The sequence below is a fragment of the Pongo pygmaeus genome, chromosome 9 (genome assembly GCF_028885625.2).
Source record: "Pongo pygmaeus isolate AG05252 chromosome 9, NHGRI_mPonPyg2-v2.0_pri, whole genome shotgun sequence".
NCBI classification, from domain to species: Eukaryota; Metazoa; Chordata; class Mammalia; order Primates; family Hominidae; genus Pongo; species Pongo pygmaeus.
In genome coordinates, this window is record NC_072382.2 from 109965776 (window position 1) to 109986219 (window position 20444).

Sequence of the window (20444 nt, forward strand, 5' to 3'; positions counted from 1 at the left end):
CAGGCTGGAGCACAGTGGCATGATCATACATCATAGATCATAGCTTACTGTAACCCCAAATTCTTGGGCTCAAGCAATCCTCCTGCCTCAGCCTTCTAATGTGCAAGGTTTATGTGCTTGAGCCACACCACACTCAGCCAGTTCATCTCATTTTTTAAATGTATATCAAGGTATATCAAGCACAGTTTTTGAAGAGAGTGCCACAGAAAATTTGCGAGCATTAAATGTTTCATTCATTTCATAGTAATTCGAAATTGGTTTTTCTGAAACAGATGCACAGAAATATTAGTGTGACTTAAACTTAAGAATACTAGGAAGCAGGTTTTTAATGTATAGTAGTCACAATTAAACTGTATTGAATGAAGGGAATTGCTATTGCAGTGATTAGTAATTCAGGTTTACTGAATGACTAGTGAAAGTCCTTTGATAATTTTGTTTGATATTGCAGAATTTTGTAAATGTAAAGTTTCCTAATACAAATTTTAAATTTTAGTTTTGAAATTTTTTCAGTGGAGGTTAACATTCATCAAGATTAATAACTGGTGTACTTGATAGGCATTTGAATTGTTTGTTTTTTCAGTGTCAAAGTTCGATCAGCAGCTGTTACCTGTTTGAAAAACATTTTAGCCACAAAGACTGGACATAGTTTCTGGGAGATTTATAAGATGACAACAGATCCAATGCTGGCCTATCTACAGCCTTTTAGAACATCGAGAAAAAAGGTCTCTTAAGTAATAAATGTTTATTAAATACCCAGCATATCTAAAACAGTTCTGTTTGCTGTGGGTCATGACTGTTAAATTGCTTGAAATAGTATTGTACTAACAATTAACCTTTCCTATAAGTAATTTAAGCCATATTTCATAAATCCAGGGAATGTGTTATTTTTAATTTATTATGGCAGTGTGGAAAAGCTGAGATAGGTAACCTGAGGAAATAGTAGTTGATTTTTGGGGGAGAGGAAATTCTTAAAGACAGACCTTATTTTTTTAGAAATAGAAAACCCTACTTTGCTCCCATGAAAGCTGTTAGCTCTGGGTATGGTTTATAGTTATTGTGATCCACAAGTGTTTATTTCCATGTCAAGTTAACGTATCACAATCCCCTGGTGAAATATAGGATGACCCATAGATTTCTCCCTTTTTCCATGTTGATATCATAATAAGGTTCCACTGTAAGTATTCTGTGAAGCATGTTTAAGAACACTTGTTCCTTCCTTAGTCTAAGCATTCCTCTTTACTATCTTCTTTTCATAAAGTGACTGAGAAATACACAGTTTAGTTTTCACCAATTTAATTTCAGGGCAGAAACCCAACATTGAAGCAGTACTTTCAGGGCATCATAAATATAATTTTGGTGTTAGTAAAATTACTAGTAATATAAACTGTTAATGAAACTAATAATATAACCTGGAAGGCATTTTAATTTTAACATTTTGAAATCTCATTTCATTTTGAAATCAAGTCTCTGTGGTAGATGTGGTCTAGTTTTGTTCGAGACAGATGAGTCAGAGTTTGTGATATGTGTAATATGCTACTAATGAGTGACAGAGCTGAGAGTAGAACCTAATTTTTCTGCTGCCTGAAGCAGCAGTTTTTGCCATACCACTCTGCCTCTTGTATAAACATAAATGTTTTCATTTTAAAAGGTAAACATTGCCTCCAGATTTAGTTTTAACTGTATTTAGCTTTATTCAGAAACAGATTTGTTATACTCATTTTGTGTAGGAAAGGTACAATGATTTCCACTTCTCTTATTTACATTTTCTAATCCCTTTCTTTCTAGTTTTTAGAAGTACCCAGATTTGACAAAGAAAACCCTTTTGAAGGCCTGGATGATATAAATCTGTGGATTCCTCTCAGTGAAAATCATGACATTTGGATAAAGACACTGACTTGTGCTTTTTTGGACAGTGGAGGCACAAAATGTGAAATTCTTCAATTATTAAAGCCAATGTGTGAAGTAAGAAGATTAATTAGTCTGATGTAATTCCTTGTTTATGACCTGTTTATCTAAAGAATGCTGTGATACTGCACATCATCTTCACATAATATCACCCCCACTCAAACTGTTGTAAATTTATTAAAGTGAGCGTCCGTATTTAGTCATAACTTTACGCATTAGGTTTCAGCTTCGGGATAGCAACAAACTAGAGGAGTTCTAAGGGGTGCCTTGAATAATTTGTTACTAATACTAATGATAGTTAAAATACTGCTGATTATAAATTATTTGCATTAACCAAGAGCCTGTTCTAACTTTGTTTACGTCTTCTGATAAGAGCACCTTTATTTTCCCTTATATGCTTTCTTGAATAAGAAAAAGGAGTGGGGCAGCAATCAGCATAGCTTTTTTATTTTTGAGGATATAGTACAATTTATCTCAATAAAGAGTAAAGGTACATACCAAATGAAACAAAGTTTATACTCTTCCATCAAATGTGTAATCTAAAACAGCATACTATGATGCTCTAAGATTTACAGTTAATTTATAGCACTGTCAAATGCAATTCAACAGAAATGTGAAAATACAACATCTGACAAGGTCAAACATCTGCTGATTACAGATAACTGATAGAGAAATATTTTCATAATGTACTCACATTGAAAGCCATGTAAGAAGCAGTTCTTATTTTCTACAGAAAAAGTAGTGACAGTGAATAAAACATCACCTTCTCTGCAATACTACACCGCACTCATACCAATTCAGCAGAGTGGTACCCTGAACACACATGCAGCTTATTTCTCATTAGTGAACAAAGCTTATAAAGTTTTACCTTTGAGCCAGAAAATAAAATGTTCCAAATATACATATGTACACACCCCATTTCTGGTACTTTAAATTCTCTAGCTCTAAAACTGGTGTTTTGCCTTGTCTTTGGTTTGAAAAAGAAAAAGGGTGCAATTAGTAATCTATAACCTGTCTTATGTGTGTGAAATATGATGGATATGGAGTGTAATGATTCATTCATACGTTAAATATGGAGTGCGGTGAATAGCAAAAGTAAAGCTGAATACTGTTTTAATGTGCCAGATGTATTGGAGCACTTTTCTGCTCTTTGGAATATACCACAAATAATTACCCAAATTTTATACCCAGAAGTTGGGCATATTAAAAAATAAACATTTTTAACATAACTGTTGTAGTTCTTCACTGAGGTTAGAAAATGCATAAAAATCAGATTTCCAACTTTTGTCTTAAACTTTTGATACCTTTTTCCCTCTTCTATCAAATCAGAAAACTCCTTCTGTTACTAACGCTTTTCAACTCTGAAATTGTATTTAAAGTGGTGATATAATTTCATTTGTAAGCAATATTCTATTTCATTATGCTAATGGCCTAGACTGGAAATAAACAGTTACAGTGTCACTAACATATATATTTGATATTGATATACTAGCCTAGTGTGGTTTTTTTAAACACCACCTAATACATGTTTTTTGTTTGTTTTTTTAGCAGTATGTTGAGTTTATGGCAGGTTAATCTATCATCTTTTAGAAATTTAATATGTCAACGGGGCATGAAAATTTTAAGTAAAATGTATTAATTTTACTCATTTTTACTCAAACTATTGGGTGGATTTGTTTGTATATTCTAGGTGAAAACTGACTTTTGTCAGACTGTACTTCCATACTTGATTCATGATATTTTACTCCAAGATAAAAATGAATCATGGAGAAATCTGCTTTCTTCACATGTTCAGGGATTTTTCACCAGCTGTCTTCGACACTTCTCGCAAACGAGCCGATCCACAACCCCTGCAAACTTGGATTCAGGTATTCTATTAAATTTTTAACATTAATACCGTAAACTTCTCAGTTCTAGAGAAAGATGGATTTAAGGTGGAATCCCACTAAAAGCACTTTACAGGATTAAATCTATAACCTCTAAATTTGCTTCTTCATCTATGGAATGGAGATAAAAGTTGCAACAGTTGCAACAAGTTTTCAATGAAATAATGTGTGTAAAGTGCCTAGGATAATACTTGATGTGTAGTATTCCCTCAGTACATTTTGCCTGTTGATAATGGGTCAACTAATTGAGCTTTCAATATGTGTCAGGCACTGTGCTTGCACTGGCAATATTAATGTGAAAAAGAAACACCCACATTCTAGCAATGGAAAAAACAAACACAATCAGATATTTTAGGTACTGTGGTGCAGATATGATAGAATTTTCATATTTTCAGAGCTCTGGCCAACTCAATTTAAAAAGCAGCCTTTGGCCGGGCACAGTGGCTCACGCCTGTAATGCCAGCACTTTGGGAGGCCAAGGTTGGTGGATCACTTCAGGTCAGGAGTTCAAGAACAGCCTGGCCAACATGGTGAAACCCCGTCCCTGCGAAAAATACAAAAATTAGCCGGGCATGGTGGCAGGCACCTATAATTGCAGCTACTTGGGAGGCTGAGGCAGGAGAATCACTTGAACTCAGGAGGTAGAGGTTGCAGTGAGCCAAGATTACACCACTGCATTCCAGACTGAACGACACAGCGAGACTGTCTAAAAAAAAAAAAAAAACCCTTTGTATAACTATAATTAACATTTAGTGTATATCCTTCTAATTGTTTAAAACAAAAATTGAATTGTACTTTATTTACTCTTATAACCTACTTTCCTTCTATGACATGTAATGGGTATTTCTCATGCCAAGAGCATAATAGCAAAAGAAATTCCACCAAGGGTTGGGTATGTATAATACATATATGCATGCTTGAAGGCTCATTATGGGTCAGTTTTTAAAGCCTAAATTTTATAAAAGGATACAAAATTCACAGATCTTTATTGTTAACTGTCTTTATTATATATTATTAGTGTTTTATATGCAAACATAAAGCTAGGTACAAATTCACTTGTTGTACTTAAAGACCAATCAATTCTAATATAAATGTTGATTTAATGTGATATTTTGCCACAACTAATCTGCTCCTCCCAATCCTTCCAGTCACTTCAGCAAAGGTTGTGATTACTCAGTTCTTCCAATTGTTTCTTTTAGTTTTACTGCTACAACCTTCATTTGACATGACTCTAATGTCATTTAGACTTCAGTTTGCTATGCTTTATATTTTATGTATTTTATTTTCTGTTGGCTAACAGCAATTACAAATCTACTATTTGGAAAAATATAAATTATAAACATAGACATAGATGCCCATCCTGTGATCCTACTAGATTATAGGCTGTTCTCTAAATGATCTAGAATGTGCTTATATGAATTTTCCTTAGGCCACTGAAATGAAAATCCTAAAATAAAAATTCTCATAGAGGCTTTGTAAACTATCTAAAATGTATCTCTTATCTTTAATTGGGAGAATACAGGTATAAGTGATTTAAGCATTTAAAACTTTAATATGTAATTTACAGTACTATTAAAAACAATTTTTATTACATAGTTTAAGGTAATCATTGTTTATGATAATCTGGTAATTTGTTATCATGAACATGGCCAAGACTTTTTTCATGTTTATCACTTATGTATTTATGCCACAACCATTGGAAGGTAAAGTAATTGTTTTATTTTATCTGTATACAGTGCCAATATTTTTATTACCTTAAGTGAAAATTTAAACTTCACATATAAAATTGTTATTGAAAAGGAAAGTAAATGCATATTTTTGTAAAATTTAAATGGTGTATCTTTTCTGATGGCTATAAGCTTCATTGCCTTCACTAAACGTCCCATGTGCATCTCAAACTCAGCTGTCCAAAAGCAAACGTGTTGTCTTCTTCATCTCTTCCCCCCAGCCTACTTTTTTAAATGTGTACCTCTTTGACAAATGGCACTCAGTTGCTTACTCTAGAAACCTCTCTCACGTATTTCATCTGATTACCAAATCTTGCCAATTCCATATTATGAATAACTTAGTCCATTTGTTTCTCTCTGCCCTTAGCATCCTTACTGCTTTCTAGCTCCATGACTTAGCACAGTTGAAATTCTTTCATTAAATTTTCCAAGTTATTTCTTGCTTCCAGCCATCTCAGATATTGTTATTATTGCCTGTAGCACTATCCTTTTATCCTTTCCTGCTCTCATGACTATTACTCTTCTTTCAGGTATCACTTTTTCTTTTTTCTTTCTTTTTTTCTCTTGAGACAGAGTCTCGCTGTGTCACCCAGGCTGGAGTGCAGTGGTGCAATCTCAGCTCACTGCAACCTCTGCCCCTCAGGTTCAAGCAATTCCCGTGCCTCAGCCTCCTGAGTAGCTGGGATTACAGATGTGTGCCAGCATGCCCTGCTAATTTTTGTATCTTTAATAGAGATAGGGTTTCACCATGTTGGCCGGGCTGGTCTCAAACTTGGCCTCAAGTGATCCATCTGCATCGGCCTCCTAAAGTGCTGGGACTACAGGCAGGAGCCATTGCACTTGGCCAGTATCACTTTTTCTGTGAAACTTTTCTTGTCTAGGTGAGGTTCCCTCTGCTAAGCTTCTGTAGCATTTTAAACTTTCCTATTATAACACTTATCATATTGTGTTGTAATGTTCCAGGCTAATCAGTGAGTTCTGTGTGGTCTGACATGATCTGTCTTGTTCATGCTTATATACTGAGGACCTGCACATAAAAGATCTTATTGAATCAATTAATTAGTCCTCCTCAGAAATAAAATATAAATTACAATGTAAGTTCTCACTTTTATTAAGATAACAGTTTCTTTTAAAAGCAAAAGAAATGCTATTAAATTCCTTCAGAACCAATTTTGTGTTAGGTACTGCCCACCAGAACCTTATAGCATAGTGGGAGACAGACACATAAACAAGAAGGAAGAAGGTGTGTAAGCAAGAATGCCTGGGACTGAGGGGAGATATTTTTGTTTGTCAGAGTCAGAGCACTTTTTCCGATGCTGTTTGGATAAAAAATCACAAAGAACAATGCTTGCTGTTGTGGACTACATGAGAAGACAAAAGAGGTAATGTAATGAGTGTTGCTTCTTACATTTAGGATCTAGAGTGTAACTTGTTAAATATTGGCTGAATTTTAACATGATTATTTTAGGTGAAGCTGTTGCAAAGTGTTATATTTAATTTGTGTGATGTTTATATCTCCTTGCAGTAATCCATATTCAGGATAGCACTTTGGTTAAATCAGTGTCAAGAACTCTCAATTCTAGTGCCAGCTGTACCAGTAACCGTGTTACCTTTGTTAAATTATGCAGCCTTCTTGGCTCCAATTTATTTCATCTATGTTAAGGATAGGAGCAAGTGTTTTTCCAAGTTACATTTAGCTGTATTACCCCTTTTTTTACTTTTCTCTTTGCTTTAGTTCTAAGAAGTAAATAGAGTTGTGTAAATGTCTTCTTTATGTATCTTTATTTTAAGATGTAAGTTTCTTTACTGTGTGCAGTGGTCTCGAAATCTGTGGCAATACTGTGCTGTGACAATGTTTATTTTCTTGTTTCTGGTTAATTGTTTTATAGTATATCTTTGTTCCTGTTATTTCTCATGAGATTTTTAACAGTGCATACAGGAATTGCTAGAATGGATGGTCTGACTGATCAATACTGCTTGAGAGTTGACCAGAACTCTGAAGAAATAGTGTAGTAGGCCTATAATTTGAATAGGCAGGAATCAATGTCTCACAAGTGTGTATGGTGGTGTGGTAGAGGTGGTTGGTAAAGAATGGGAGGGAGAGGTGAGTGAAAAATGAAATGTTTTTAAGCCTAAATGCATTCATATCTTAAAAAATTAATTCCTATGTAGTCTTAAACCATTCTTCTTCTCTAGTAGAAAAAGAACTTTTATGCTTTTCAGTGTCTTTGCTTCTGGTTATTTTACCTTAGAGTTTTATACCAGATTATCTTCTGAGAAGGCCTATCAGAAGCTTTAATGTAGTGGAGAGCGTTTGTTTTCTTGGTGTTGGGAGGCAGTTTTACCTTTGAGTCATTCGTTTCAGACTTACCATTGGGGTAGAATGGTGTTGACATTAGCAGGAGTTGGACAAGATAAAAATTCTTCATATTTCATTTTAATTCTGAATAAGATCCTAAAGAATATTCCTTGAGAAAGTACGAATGGGATATAGAAAAAGGGGTAAAGACATGCATTCAAGTCCAAGCTTGTGCTGTGTAAAAATTACTTGTTATCCTGTACAGTATGTTGGGCAAAAACAAAGAACAACAATAAAACAACAACAACAACAAAATTGCTTGGTGTCTTTGAACCTCAGTCTTATCATCTTTCAAAATCAGAATAATGTCTGCAGTGTCTTCCTTTCCATGGGGAAATTATTTCACTTCTCTGAACTTAATGTTCCTCAGAAAATTAACTTCAGTTGAGTGCTTGCTGTGTAGTAGGGTGTGCCTTATTCATCAGCTTTGCAGGCATTATTTAATTGTTGCACCCATTCTCTGAGGTCCATGTTGTTCGGCATTTTCAAGTAAGGAAACTAGGAAACTGAGGTTTAAGAAGTTAAGTTGCTGAAGATCACACAGCTGGTAGTAGGCAATATAGCTATATTTGAACCTACCTGTATTGTACTTCAACACCAGTGCTCTTAAGCACTACCATGTCCCATCTCTACAATGCTAGTTTTGAAAAAGATACTATCTATGGTCTCTTTCAATCTTGACCTACCTATTAACGTAGTGGAAGATTTTTGTTAAGTAACTCAACCTAGGCAATACATTAAGGAGAAAATAAGTCACAATAGGAAAGACATGTATTTGTGTCTTAGATGAAACAATATTTTTATTAAATTGACTGTTTTAAAGTGTGTGTTGGGGGGTGCTTGTGTGCATTCGTATTAGCTATTCTGTGTATCCTATTCTTAGTCTGTGGTACATGGATTTCTTGGTAGAGAGCAGATATGAACCCCAATTTTGTATCAGGTGATAGTCTACAGGTTTTATCAGATTCTCTGATAGGTTTGAGGGAAAAAAGAAAAACCAAAAAGATTAATTAAATAGGACTCTTCAGCCATGTTATCTTATAATGTTTACAGGTATATATTGGGGAAATGTGGTTTTTGGGAATTTGTAATTTTCTGTTAAGCAGTTACTACCATTGTATTCTATATCAACATGCTTTTCTTTTGATATTGAAGTTTAAAAAAGTGAATGACATTATATCTCATTTTTCTTTAGACCTTCTTCAGGAACAATTTTTAATGATGCTTTCTGGCTGGATTTAAATTATCTAGAAGTTGCCAAGGTAGCTCAGTCTTGTGCTGCTCACTTTACAGCTTTACTCTATGCAGAAATCTATGCAGATAAGAAAAGCATGGATGATCAAGAGAAAAGGTAATGGAATTTAGAATTTTTGGTTTTTAAAATTAATGTTGGCATTGTCTCAATAAGGGTATATAGTAAAGATTTATTTTGCCTCCTGTTCCCCATTTAAAAGACATTTTAGATAGAAATTTTGTTTTAAAGTGAAATTATAATAAATTTTTAAAAAGGAATATGTAATTCCTGCTCCGAAATAATAAGAATGTTTATTACTTAGGTATTATAAAACTTTAACAGATAGCAAATTCCTATAGGACAGAATCCATACTTAATTTTCTGTATATTCCCCATAACAGCCCTAGCATTGAGAACTTAAGGGTGATAAATATTTTTCAAATGATTAAATTATTTCCTAACTTCAGTCAGATTAGATTTACCACTAATTTCTAAACTATTCAAGATTCATTTTGGATATAAAATATCCAAAATTATAATCCAAAATGTCTATAATGTGACTGATTTATTTCTGTGACTAATTAAGTTTCATTTCTTTATCGACCTGTATTTCTAGTGAATTTAATTCGCTTTCCTCTGACTGAGTTAGAACTGTCATAAGAATCTAATAAATATACTCCTAGATCATGGTGAAGAACAAAAAATAATCAAGAAAGTAAGAGTAAAAAATAAAGTAAAACACTTTATTATCCCAACTGCTCTTTTCAAATGTTTGTTCGTTTGAAATGGCCTGGGTCTCATTATTTCGCACAGGCTGTGGTGCAGTGGTGCGATCATAGCTCACTGTAGCCTTGATCTTCCGGGCTCAAGTGATCCTCCTGCCTCAGCCTCCAAGTAGCTAGGACTATAGGCACACACCACTGCATCCAACTCATTTTTTTTAATTTTTATTTTTAGTAGAGACAAGATCTTGCTATGTTGCTCAGGCTGGTCCCAAGCTCTTGCACTCAAGCAGTCCTCCCACCTCAGCCTTTCAAAGTGCTGGGATTACAAGCATGAGCCGCTGCACCTGGTCCCAAATTGTTTTTTAAAGCGGTTATACCCATTTGTGTACAGAAATGTAGTTGATAAGGAAGTGGATCAGTAGGAAGCCTTATATTTGAAGAAGGGAGCCAAAGTATAACTGTTTCTAGTGTTAGTTAAAAAAGTAAAGAAGGTTGGGCACAGTGGCTCACGCATGTAATCCCAGCACTTTGGGAGGCCAAAGTGAGAGGATTGCTTGTGACCAGGAGACTGAGACTAGCCTGGGCAACATAGTGAGACCTCAGCTCTACTAAAAATAAAAATAAATTAGCCGGGCATAGTGGCTTGCACATGTAGTCCCAGCAACTCAGGAGGCTGAGGGAGGAGGATCGCTTGAGCCCAGGAGGGAGAGGCTGCAGTGAGCCATGATTATGCCACTGCACTCCAGCCTAGGCGACAGAGCGAGACCCTATCTCAAAAAAAAAAAAAAAAAAAATTAAGAAACTGGAATAAGTATATAGGTAAATATTAGAGGCAGTATCACTTATGATAGTATTTATTTTATGTATTAGATTATTACTGTTATAGACACCACAGCTGTCATGGTTTTAGAATTGAAGTTACTTACAGAACTGAATGTTATATGTATAAAATGCATAAAGTTAAGGCCTTGAAGTAGACAAATCTGAGTTCTAATCCTGACTGTCACTTTCTAGTTTTATAATCTTGGTTTAAGTGGATCCTACTGATCTACTTCCTTTTCAATAGTTAATATCAGATGTCTTAATTTATATCTATTAGGTATTAAATTCTGTCTTATTGTGGTCTTTATTTGTGTGTCTGTAATTATTGATTGGGTTGAATTTCAGGTGAAACCACTGACAGAGTATATAGTACCTGAATTGGATGGCATCTGCTCTATTTTTAAACAATCCTATCTCTTTATAAAGAATCATATTTTTGCATATAGGCTTCCCATATGTAGAAGATTATTCTTAAAATATAATTTTCATTCACAAATTCCTTTTCCATCCTAGGTATAAATGGTATTATGTTTTAAAGTATAAGTGATTTGTTCTGTTTTGTTTGCAACCTTCATTAGTTTTTTTCTGTCAAAGTCTATAGTATATGTATTCAGGAGCTTCCAAATAGTATGTTCTCATTAAAAGAGGTGTTCTTGTGACAAACAGAAGTCTTGCATTTGAAGAAGGAAGCCAAAGTACAACTATTTCTAGCTTGAGTGAAAAAAGTAAAGAAGAAACTGGAATAAGTTTACAGGTAAATATTAGAGGTTCTATTATTTATGACAGTATTTATCTCATACTTTGGGTTATTCTGTTATAGACACTGTACAGATGCCATGTGATTTTTAAACTGAATTTACTTATTGGACTAAGCATCATATATATAAAATTATGGTCTGAAGCTTAAGCCTTAGAGTAGACAGACTTGTGTTCTAATACTGACTCTGCCACTAGTTGAGTTCCTTATTTGAAAGACGAAAGTAAAACCACCTGTCTCAGAGTTTATACCACGCATTTTCTGCCATAGCACCCTGTTCATTTCCTTTATAGCACTTAGGGTTTATAATTATATATTTATTTGTTTGCTTGTTTATTGTATGTCACAGAAGAAGCAGATTGCCTCTTCTATAAATTTCTTGATATCCATTCTTAAATTGGCTCATGTTACTGTCTGGGATGCTTACCGAATTTCTTTGGCCAACTCATTCCTCCACAATGACAATTTCAGCTTCTCCATTCTGCTTAAACCTCTCATCTTCTCTTCTATGCCGTTGCTTTCAGCCTGCCTCCTACTTGGAGAAAATAGAAGGCAGAGAGAGGAAATCTCGCCACATCCCACTCTCAAACATTGAAATCTCCTGGCATCTCCTCCTTTAATATCTTCCCTCATGTTACAGAAACAGTTTATCCTTCTGTTTGAGACTAATTCTTCCTGTGCTTTGTTTTTTTATCTGCTCTTTCTCAGGTACTTAATTTTTTAATATGCTGTTGTCCCTCTGAACTATGTTCTGAACATTTTAAAACCTCTCCTGTTTAAAAATTCCCTTTCTCACAAACACAAAATAATTTCCCTCTTCCCTATGTTCTCTTTTAGGTATCACCCTCTCTCTTCCTTCCTCTCACAGACAAACTTTGTGAAAGAGTTGTCTATATTTGCTGTCTGCATTTCCCCCTCTTCCATTTATTCCAGTAAAATAGCACTTGCTAATGTCTCTCATAAACTTCATGTTGCTAAGTCTGGTGGTCACCTTTCATTCTTCCTTTTCCTTAATGTTTTATTAATACTTCACATCATCAACCATGCCTTGCTTGAACTGTGTTCTGTTTACCTTTTTGATCCACTCTCCTGATTTTTCTCCTTTCACTTTTGCCTTCTTCATAGGCTCCTCCTCTCTACTGAGTTTTTGGAATATCGTGTGTGTACTAAGCACTGTGCTAAGCATGGGTACTGAACTTTTCTACTCTGAGGACTTGATTTCACGTTATGAATAGAAACATTTGAGTTGGAACTATAGAATTATGCCAATATAAATGAATTTGTGTGTAGAAAATATTTCACAGAGCAAGCACCATATAGGCAGTTCAATTGCTTGATCAATTTTCTATGCAGTATAGTTCCTAATTTTTTCTATTTTTTTATGTTTTCATTTTTATTTAACTGAGATTATTTTAAACAGAATATATCTTTTCTGTGTAAATTTTACAACAAAGATTTCAGTAACCAAACTACTTTATCCCTATCAAATTTTACCAATTCCAATACAGTTTTTTGCTATTTTTCAAAGAAAAATCCATGACCTTTATTCTTACCAAATTGAGTTTTCAAGAGTCAGACTTTGTAGGACTGTATTTTCTAATGTACAGTTTTTTTGTTTTTTGTTTTTGTTTTTTCAGACAGGGTCTGGCTCTGTTGCCCAGGCTGGAGTGCAGTGGTACACTCATAACACACTGTAAGCTCTGCCTCCCAGGCTCAAGCCATCCTCCCACCTCAACCTTATAAGTAGCTGGGACTACAGGCATGCCCCACCATCTCCAGCTAATTTTTGTAGAGACGGGTTTAGCCATGTTGCCCAGGCTGATCTTGAATTCCTGAGCTCAAGCAGTCTGCCTGCCTTGGCTACCCAAAGTACTGGGATTAAAGGTGTGAGCCACTACGCCCAGCCCATGTACAGTTTTAGGTGTTGACAAGATTGTTTGGTTTTGTTTGTGTGATTTTTTTTTAATGTGATATAAGCCTGGTAGGTCGGTACTTATTTCTTATCTAATTCATGAAATTGTAGGCAATTCTTCTCAGGTAGACTACAGTGCTCCTGTTGTCTAGGACCAGTCTGCTGTGTTGCTGATCCAAATCATTAGTATATACAGTTGACCCTTGAACAATGTAGAGGTTAGAGGTGCTAACCCCCTGTGCTATTAAAAATCAGGGTAAAACTAAATTAGTAGTCAAAAGTTAACTACTAATAGTCTACTGTTGACCAGAAGCCCTACTAATGATATAAACAACACAATTTTGTATATGTATTATATACTGTATTCTTAAATAAAGTAGCTTGAGAAAAGAAAATGTTATTGAGAAAATGATAAGGAAGAGAAAATGCATTTACAGAACTGTACTGTGTTTATCAATACCGTAAGTTTATATCATCTGTTTACAAAGAATCATCTGTCTGAAATTGTAGGCAACCACTGCTGGTTGATATGTACTTTAGGCCTCAATCTACAGAACATATCAAACAATTCACCTTTTTCTTGTAATGGCATGACTTTTCTCTGCAGCTTGGGAGCACCTCCAGCCACCTGTGGTGTTAATCAAGGCTTATAGTATTGCAGTAAACACAGTGAAAAAATACATGAGAACCTGGAGAGATTACTTTTCATTGCTAGATACAATTTACTAGAGAAATGAACTGCTCATGCAGAAATTATTAGTATCACATGGCATTTTAAGCGGATACTCAACACAATAATGCTTACCACAGTAGCAACTGAGGTAGCTGCAAAATTATTACAGTAGTACAATATGTATGATAGTTAATCTTACGCAATTATGATTTAATACTGCATCTTTACATTTGTTTATATTTGTCTTAACCACAAATAATGCTGTGTACAGTGTGTGTGTGTGTAAGTTTTGATAAATTTTAACTTTTTGTAATAGATTCGTGTATATTTTATGGTAGTCAATGATAAAATGTATCATATCAAATGTATACAAATGATAGAATGTATAGACTAGTATGTACATTTATTTTATGCATTGATGACATAACTTTAAAAAAATTTTTCAATAGTTCTAAACTGTGTGGTTTGTGAATTTTTTCAAATTGTGGCAAACCTCCAAAAAGTTTTCAATATATTTATTGAGAAAAAAATCCACATATAAGTTGTCCTGCACAGTTCAAACTCGTGTTGTTTAAGGATCAACTGTATTTCAGAATCATTACATTTTATTTCTATAACATAACATTTAGAGTTGGGAATTACATATTGGTAATGATACAATTTAAAATTTGCTAAATTTATAGACTGATTTTTTTTCCTTCTTCAATTTTTATTGTTTCCATGTTTTCAGGATCTTCTCTTAGAAATCTACAGAAGTATAGGAGAGCCAGATAGTTTGTATGGCTGTGGTGGAGGGAAGATGTTACAACCCATTACTAGGTAAATTGCATTTTTCTAAACAATGGTATAGTAATTGTGTTTATGAAGGAGTTACGTGTGTGTAAAACCCAAAGCTATTTTTACAATCTTTTCTTATAGACTACGAACATATGAACACGAAGCAATGTGGGGCAAAGCCCTAGTAACATACGACCTTGAAACAGCAATCCCCTCATCAACCCGCCAGGCAGGAATCATTCAGGTACATTTTTTCCCAGATTTGGTAAAACCATCACTAGTGTAGTGCTGAGGTTATTTCAGTATGTTGGTGGATATTTACACAGCCAGATAAACTCTAGAGATAAGACTAGAAGTTACCTGTTTTTCAGAGGATTAGGCTAAACATTCAGGGATACTCCTGAAGTAGAGGGATGCAAAAAAAAAAAAAAGAGAAAAAATTCAGGGAGACACAGGAAAGTTAGACAGGTCATTGACCTAAAAGATAGTGTAGATTTCTTGATCATAGTGTTGTTGGATAGCAATAGAAGACATTGCTTGAGCATATACAATGTGCCAGGTAGTGTACTTACTGCTTCACGTGGAAAATCTCATGTAAACTATTTCTCATAGTTTGCAATAGAGTTGGTCCCAGAACCTATTGTTTCTATTACTGGCTAATACTCCTTATCCATTCTTCCATGAAATATTAGAGCCCTTTGAGCTCTATTTTTGTGTTTTTTGGGAAACATTAAATGATATTTTGGGATTAAAAAAAATTTTTTGGCTAGGCGTGGTGGCTTGCGCCTGTAATCCCAGCACTTTGGGAGGCTGAGGCGGGCAGATCACAAGGTCAGGAGATCAAGACCATCCTGGCTAACACGGTGAAACCCTGTCTCTACTAAAAGTACAAAAAAAAAAAAAAAATAGCCAGGTGTGGTGGCGGGTGCCTATAGTCCCAGCTACTTGGGAGGCTGAGGCAGGAGAATGGCGTGAACCCGGGAGGCAGAGCTTGCAGTGAGCCGAGATCGTGCCACTGCACTCCAGCCTGGGCAATAGAGCAAGATTCCATCTCAAAAATAAATAAATAAATAAATTTTAGAGATAAGGTGTCACCCTGTTACTGAGGCTGGAGTGCATTAGCATGATCATAGTTCACTGCAGCCTTGACCTCCCTGGCTCAAGGGCACCTCTCGCTTCAGCCACCCAAGTAGCTGGGGCCACAGGTACACACTACCATACCCAGCTATTTAAAAAAAAAAAAATTGTAGAGACAGGTCTTGGTTTGTTGTCCAGGCTGGTCTCAAACTCCTGGGCTCAAGTGATCCTCCTGCGTCAGCCTCCTAAAGTGCTGAGATTACAGGCATGAGCCACCACACCCAGCTGATATTTTGGGATTTTAAATGATAATGTGAACTAAAATTTGTCTAAGTTAAATTGTATCTTTGCTGTTTTTTTCTCTGGTTTTCTGTTGATATCTTTGATTACTTAACTTAAAAAAAATAATAACTCCTGTTTAGGCCTTGCAGAATTTGGGACTCTGCCATATTCTTTCCATGTATTTAAAAGGATTGGATTATGAAAATAAAGACTGGTGTCCTGAACTAGAGGAACTTCATTACCAAGCAGCATGGAGGAATATGCAGTGGGACCATTGCACTTCTGTCAGGTAAGAAGAAATTTGACTTGATTTTTTTTTTTTTTGCCTCTCTCCTCGTTCTAAACAACAACTGTTTTTCTCTTCTATGAATATAACAGGAGTTGTCATATATATATATATATATATATACACACACACACACACACATATACATATACACAAATGTGCATATATACATATACACAAATGTGCATATATACACATATATATACATATACACAAATGTGCATATATACACATATATATACATATACACATATGTGTATATATATATAAATATATAGTAGATGTTGTAAGCTATAATAGCCCTAAATCCTTCAGTAAGATAGCCATAAGCAGTTAATGCACCTAGGCTTGAATTTTACTCTCTTATTCCATTAGGACAACTTCACCCCATCCCTAAATATTTCTAAAAACAGAAATATGAAAAGGGTTTTCTTATGAGTATCATCTCACATAGTTTGTTGGACTGAGGCATGCCAGTAAAAGTATAGGCATTCCTCTTTCTACTTCCTGCTACAAACATTTTAGTCAGTAAGATAGCACTTATATTGGCTGGGGGATCCACAAAGGACTGCTTATCTTTATTTATGAAATATTTTCTTTTATTAAAAAATAATACGGCCGGGCACGGTGGCTCATGCCTATAATCCTAGCACTTTGGGAGGCCAAGGCGGGTGGATTGCCTGAGCTCAGGAGTTTGAGACCAGCCTGGGCAACACGGTGAAACCCTGTCTCTACTAAAATACAAAAAATTAGTCAGGAGTGGAAGCATGTGCCTGTAGTCCCAGCTACTTGGGAGCCTGAGGCAGGAGAATTGCTAGAACATGGGAGGCGGAGGTTGCAGTGAGCTGAGATAGCACCACTGCACTCCAGCCTGGATGACAGAGCGAGACTCTGTCTCTAAAAAAATAAATAAATAAAATAAAAATATATATATACCTACTCAGGGCTGGGCATAGTGTGGTGGCTCACACCTGTAATCCCAGCACTTTGAGAGCTGAGGCAGACGGATCACTTGAGATCAGGAGTTTGAGACCAGCCGGGCCAACATGGTGAAACTCCATCTCTACTAAAAATGCAAAAATTAGCTGAATGTGGTGGTGTGTGCCTGTAATCCAAGCTACTCGGGAGGCTGAGGCAGGAGAATGCTTGAACTTGGGAAGCAGAGGTTGCAGTGAGCCAAGATTGCACCACTGCACCCCAGCCTGGGCGACAGAGTGAGACTCTGTCTCAAAAAAAAAAAAAAAAAAAAAACAGTTACCCAGGAAGATAACATTTATAATCTGTATATAAGGTCACCATGTTTTCTGAATGAAAAGCCAAGCACCTAATCTAATAAAGGATTTCATATTTATGTAAAGTTTTTTGATAATATAAACCCTAAAAAATTATGTTTAAGTATGTTTTGTTGCCTTTGTAGTAAAAAAAAAATTATTGGCCGAGCGCGGTGGCTCATGCCTGTAATCCCAGCACTTTGGGAGGCTGAGGAAGGTGGATCACTTGAGGTCAGGAATTCAAGACAAGCTTGGGCAACATGGTGAAACCCCATCTCTACAAAAAAATACAAAAGTTAACTGGGCAAGGTAGCATGTATCTGTAGTCCCAGCTGCTTGGGAGGCTGAGGTGAGGGGATCCCTTGAGCCCAGGAGGTGGAGGTTGCAGTGAGCCGAGATCATGCCACTGCACTCCATCCTAGGCAAAAAAGTGAGACTCTGTCTCAAAAAAATAATAATTATTGGAATGCCTTTCACATATTTCAAACTGTAAGACTGCTATAAAATTAGAGATATACCCTCTTATTTTAAAAACCTTTTCCTGTGTGAGTTGATTCTTGCTTGCCTCTGTAAATCAATATATACTATTCTTCCCCTTCCTCTTGTATTTCAGCTACACAGGCCTCTCTTTGTTTTCTTATCAGGCCAAGCTGTTTCTATCCAAGGGCCTTAGATGTATCTTCTCCTTTTCCCCCAGTTACCATGCGGGTGGCTTCTTTTCATTCGGACCCTAGTTAAATAATATTGTATCTTCAGAGAGGCCTTTCTTGATTACCCATTCTATAATAGCCATCTAGCCATTTTGTTTTGTTACCCTGTTTTAATTCTCTGCATGTCCCTTGTTACTTTCCAATACTTACTTATTGTCTGTTCTTCCAAACCAGCACATAAATTCCATGAGAGTAGAGACCTGATCTGACTTGTCCACTTGTAAATCCCCCTTCTGCCTAGTGCCTGGCACATAGTAGGTATTTATTGAATAAATAAATGAAAGTAGAGCATATTTAGAACCAGGCAAAGTATCTGAGTGATTTCCTTTTTTTCTGCTTAAAGAATTTAAATGACTCATAAAATTTGTATTTCTTACCAAAAATTCTAGAAATGCATTTTTTAGAATGGAGAAATGTTAATTTAAAAATTTTGTCCTTTGATGAAGCTATTTATACATGTATATCTTAGGGTTCTGTTTTTAAATATATTTTTTTCTTTGATTTATTATCTCACAGCAAAGAAATAGAAGGAACCAGTTACCATGAATCATTGTACAATGCTCTACAGTCTCTAAGAGACAGAGAATTCTCTACATTTTATGAAAGTCTCAAATATGCCAGGTATTATAAAAAGACAGCGTTACTGTATTTTAACATTTAATGTCATGGCTTCTTTTCTGAAAACTTGAGAAACAATTTTAATGTAAGGATTTGCATTGATGAAGAGATAAAGACTTGGTGGCTGTGATCAGATGTTTCCTTGTAATTCTCTGCCCTCCTTCAAAACAAATTGTTTCTGGGATTCCAGGTTCATTCTTTACCCTGACCCTTCAAGAAAGTTTTGGTGATTCTCTCTTTGTTCTCTTCCTATACAAGTATCCTGAGAATTATATCTTGTCTCTTTTAGTAATTGTGTGGCATTTAGTGTTCTAATTTATAAAATTGTAACTCATGGTTAATACTTACAAACTTGTTTTGAGGCACAAATGTGATGAGGCATGAGGAAATAATTATAATGGGGTAAACAAATGCAGCATTTTTAAAGCAGTAGTGACTTAATAAATCCTATGTTTATCACAGAAATAAAATTTACTATCATTTAAGTGCCTATGATATGCTAGCCACTGTTAGACTCTTTTCATATGTATTCTCTAATCATGACAATAACTATGGATGTGAAAAAAGGCTTAGAGAAGTCCAGTAACGTGCCCAAAGTTACACAGCTGTAAGTGACAGAACTGCAATTTAGATCTAGGTCTGGGTGATTCCAAGGTTTACAGTTGATCCTTGAACCACTTGGAGGTTAGGAGTGCTGAGCCCCTCCTCCTCACACATTTGAAAATGTGAGTATTACTTTTGACTCCTCAAAAGCTTAACTACTAATAGCTTACTGTTAACCAGAAGCCTTACCAATAACATAAGCAGTAGATTAACACATATTTTGTATAAGTATTATAATACCATATTCTTACAATAAAGTAAGCTAGAGAAAAGAAAATGTTACTGAAAAGTATAAGGAAGAGAACATATATTTACTATTAATTAAGTGGAAGTCGGTCATCATAAAGGTCTTCATCCTTGCCACCTTCATGTTGAGTAGGATAAGAAGGAAGGGTTGGTCTTGCTCTCTCAGGGGTGGCAAGGTGGGAGAAACTCTGAGTATAAGTGGACCATGCATTTAAATTTGTGTTGTTCAAGGGTCAGTTGTATTTTGTTTCCACTGCTATTTCGTATTCACTGTTGCTTGTTAGTATTATTAGATCAGTAGCAAAGCCTGTGATGAGAACTCTTTAACAACAAATTTGAACATTTATTTCCCTGAAAACCTTTTCTTTATTTTCAGAATGTCTTTTCTTTTTTGCTACTAGAGTAAAAGAAGTGGAAGAGTTGTGTAAGCGCAGCCTTGAGTCTGTATATTCGCTCTACCCCACACTTAGCAGGTTGCAGGCCATTGGAGAGCTGGAAAGCATTGGGGAGCTTTTCTCAAGGTATGTAATTCATATGACTTTGTTATCCTAAAGTGCAGCTTTTCTGTTACCAA

At 35.5% G+C, this 20444-nt stretch overlaps 1 protein-coding gene across 3 annotated transcripts in view; it reads left to right on the forward strand.

The window, feature by feature from the left end:
• ATM (ATM serine/threonine kinase) overlaps positions 1-20444 on the forward strand; it is a 139095-nt gene that overhangs the window by 77069 nt on the left and 41582 nt on the right. For all 3 annotated transcript variants that reach the window (XM_054441529.2, XM_054441527.2, XM_063671398.1), the window contains 11 exons: positions 581-722; positions 1786-1962; positions 3596-3773; positions 6813-6900; positions 9073-9228; positions 11325-11412; positions 14731-14819; positions 14919-15021; positions 16277-16425; positions 18920-19024; positions 20272-20391. In XM_054441529.2, the coding sequence (XP_054297504.2) occupies positions 581-722; positions 1786-1962; positions 3596-3773; positions 6813-6900; positions 9073-9228; positions 11325-11412; positions 14731-14819; positions 14919-15021; positions 16277-16425; positions 18920-19024; positions 20272-20391 (1395 nt within the window). The remainder of the gene's footprint in view (positions 1-580; positions 723-1785; positions 1963-3595; positions 3774-6812; positions 6901-9072; positions 9229-11324; positions 11413-14730; positions 14820-14918; positions 15022-16276; positions 16426-18919; positions 19025-20271; positions 20392-20444) is intronic.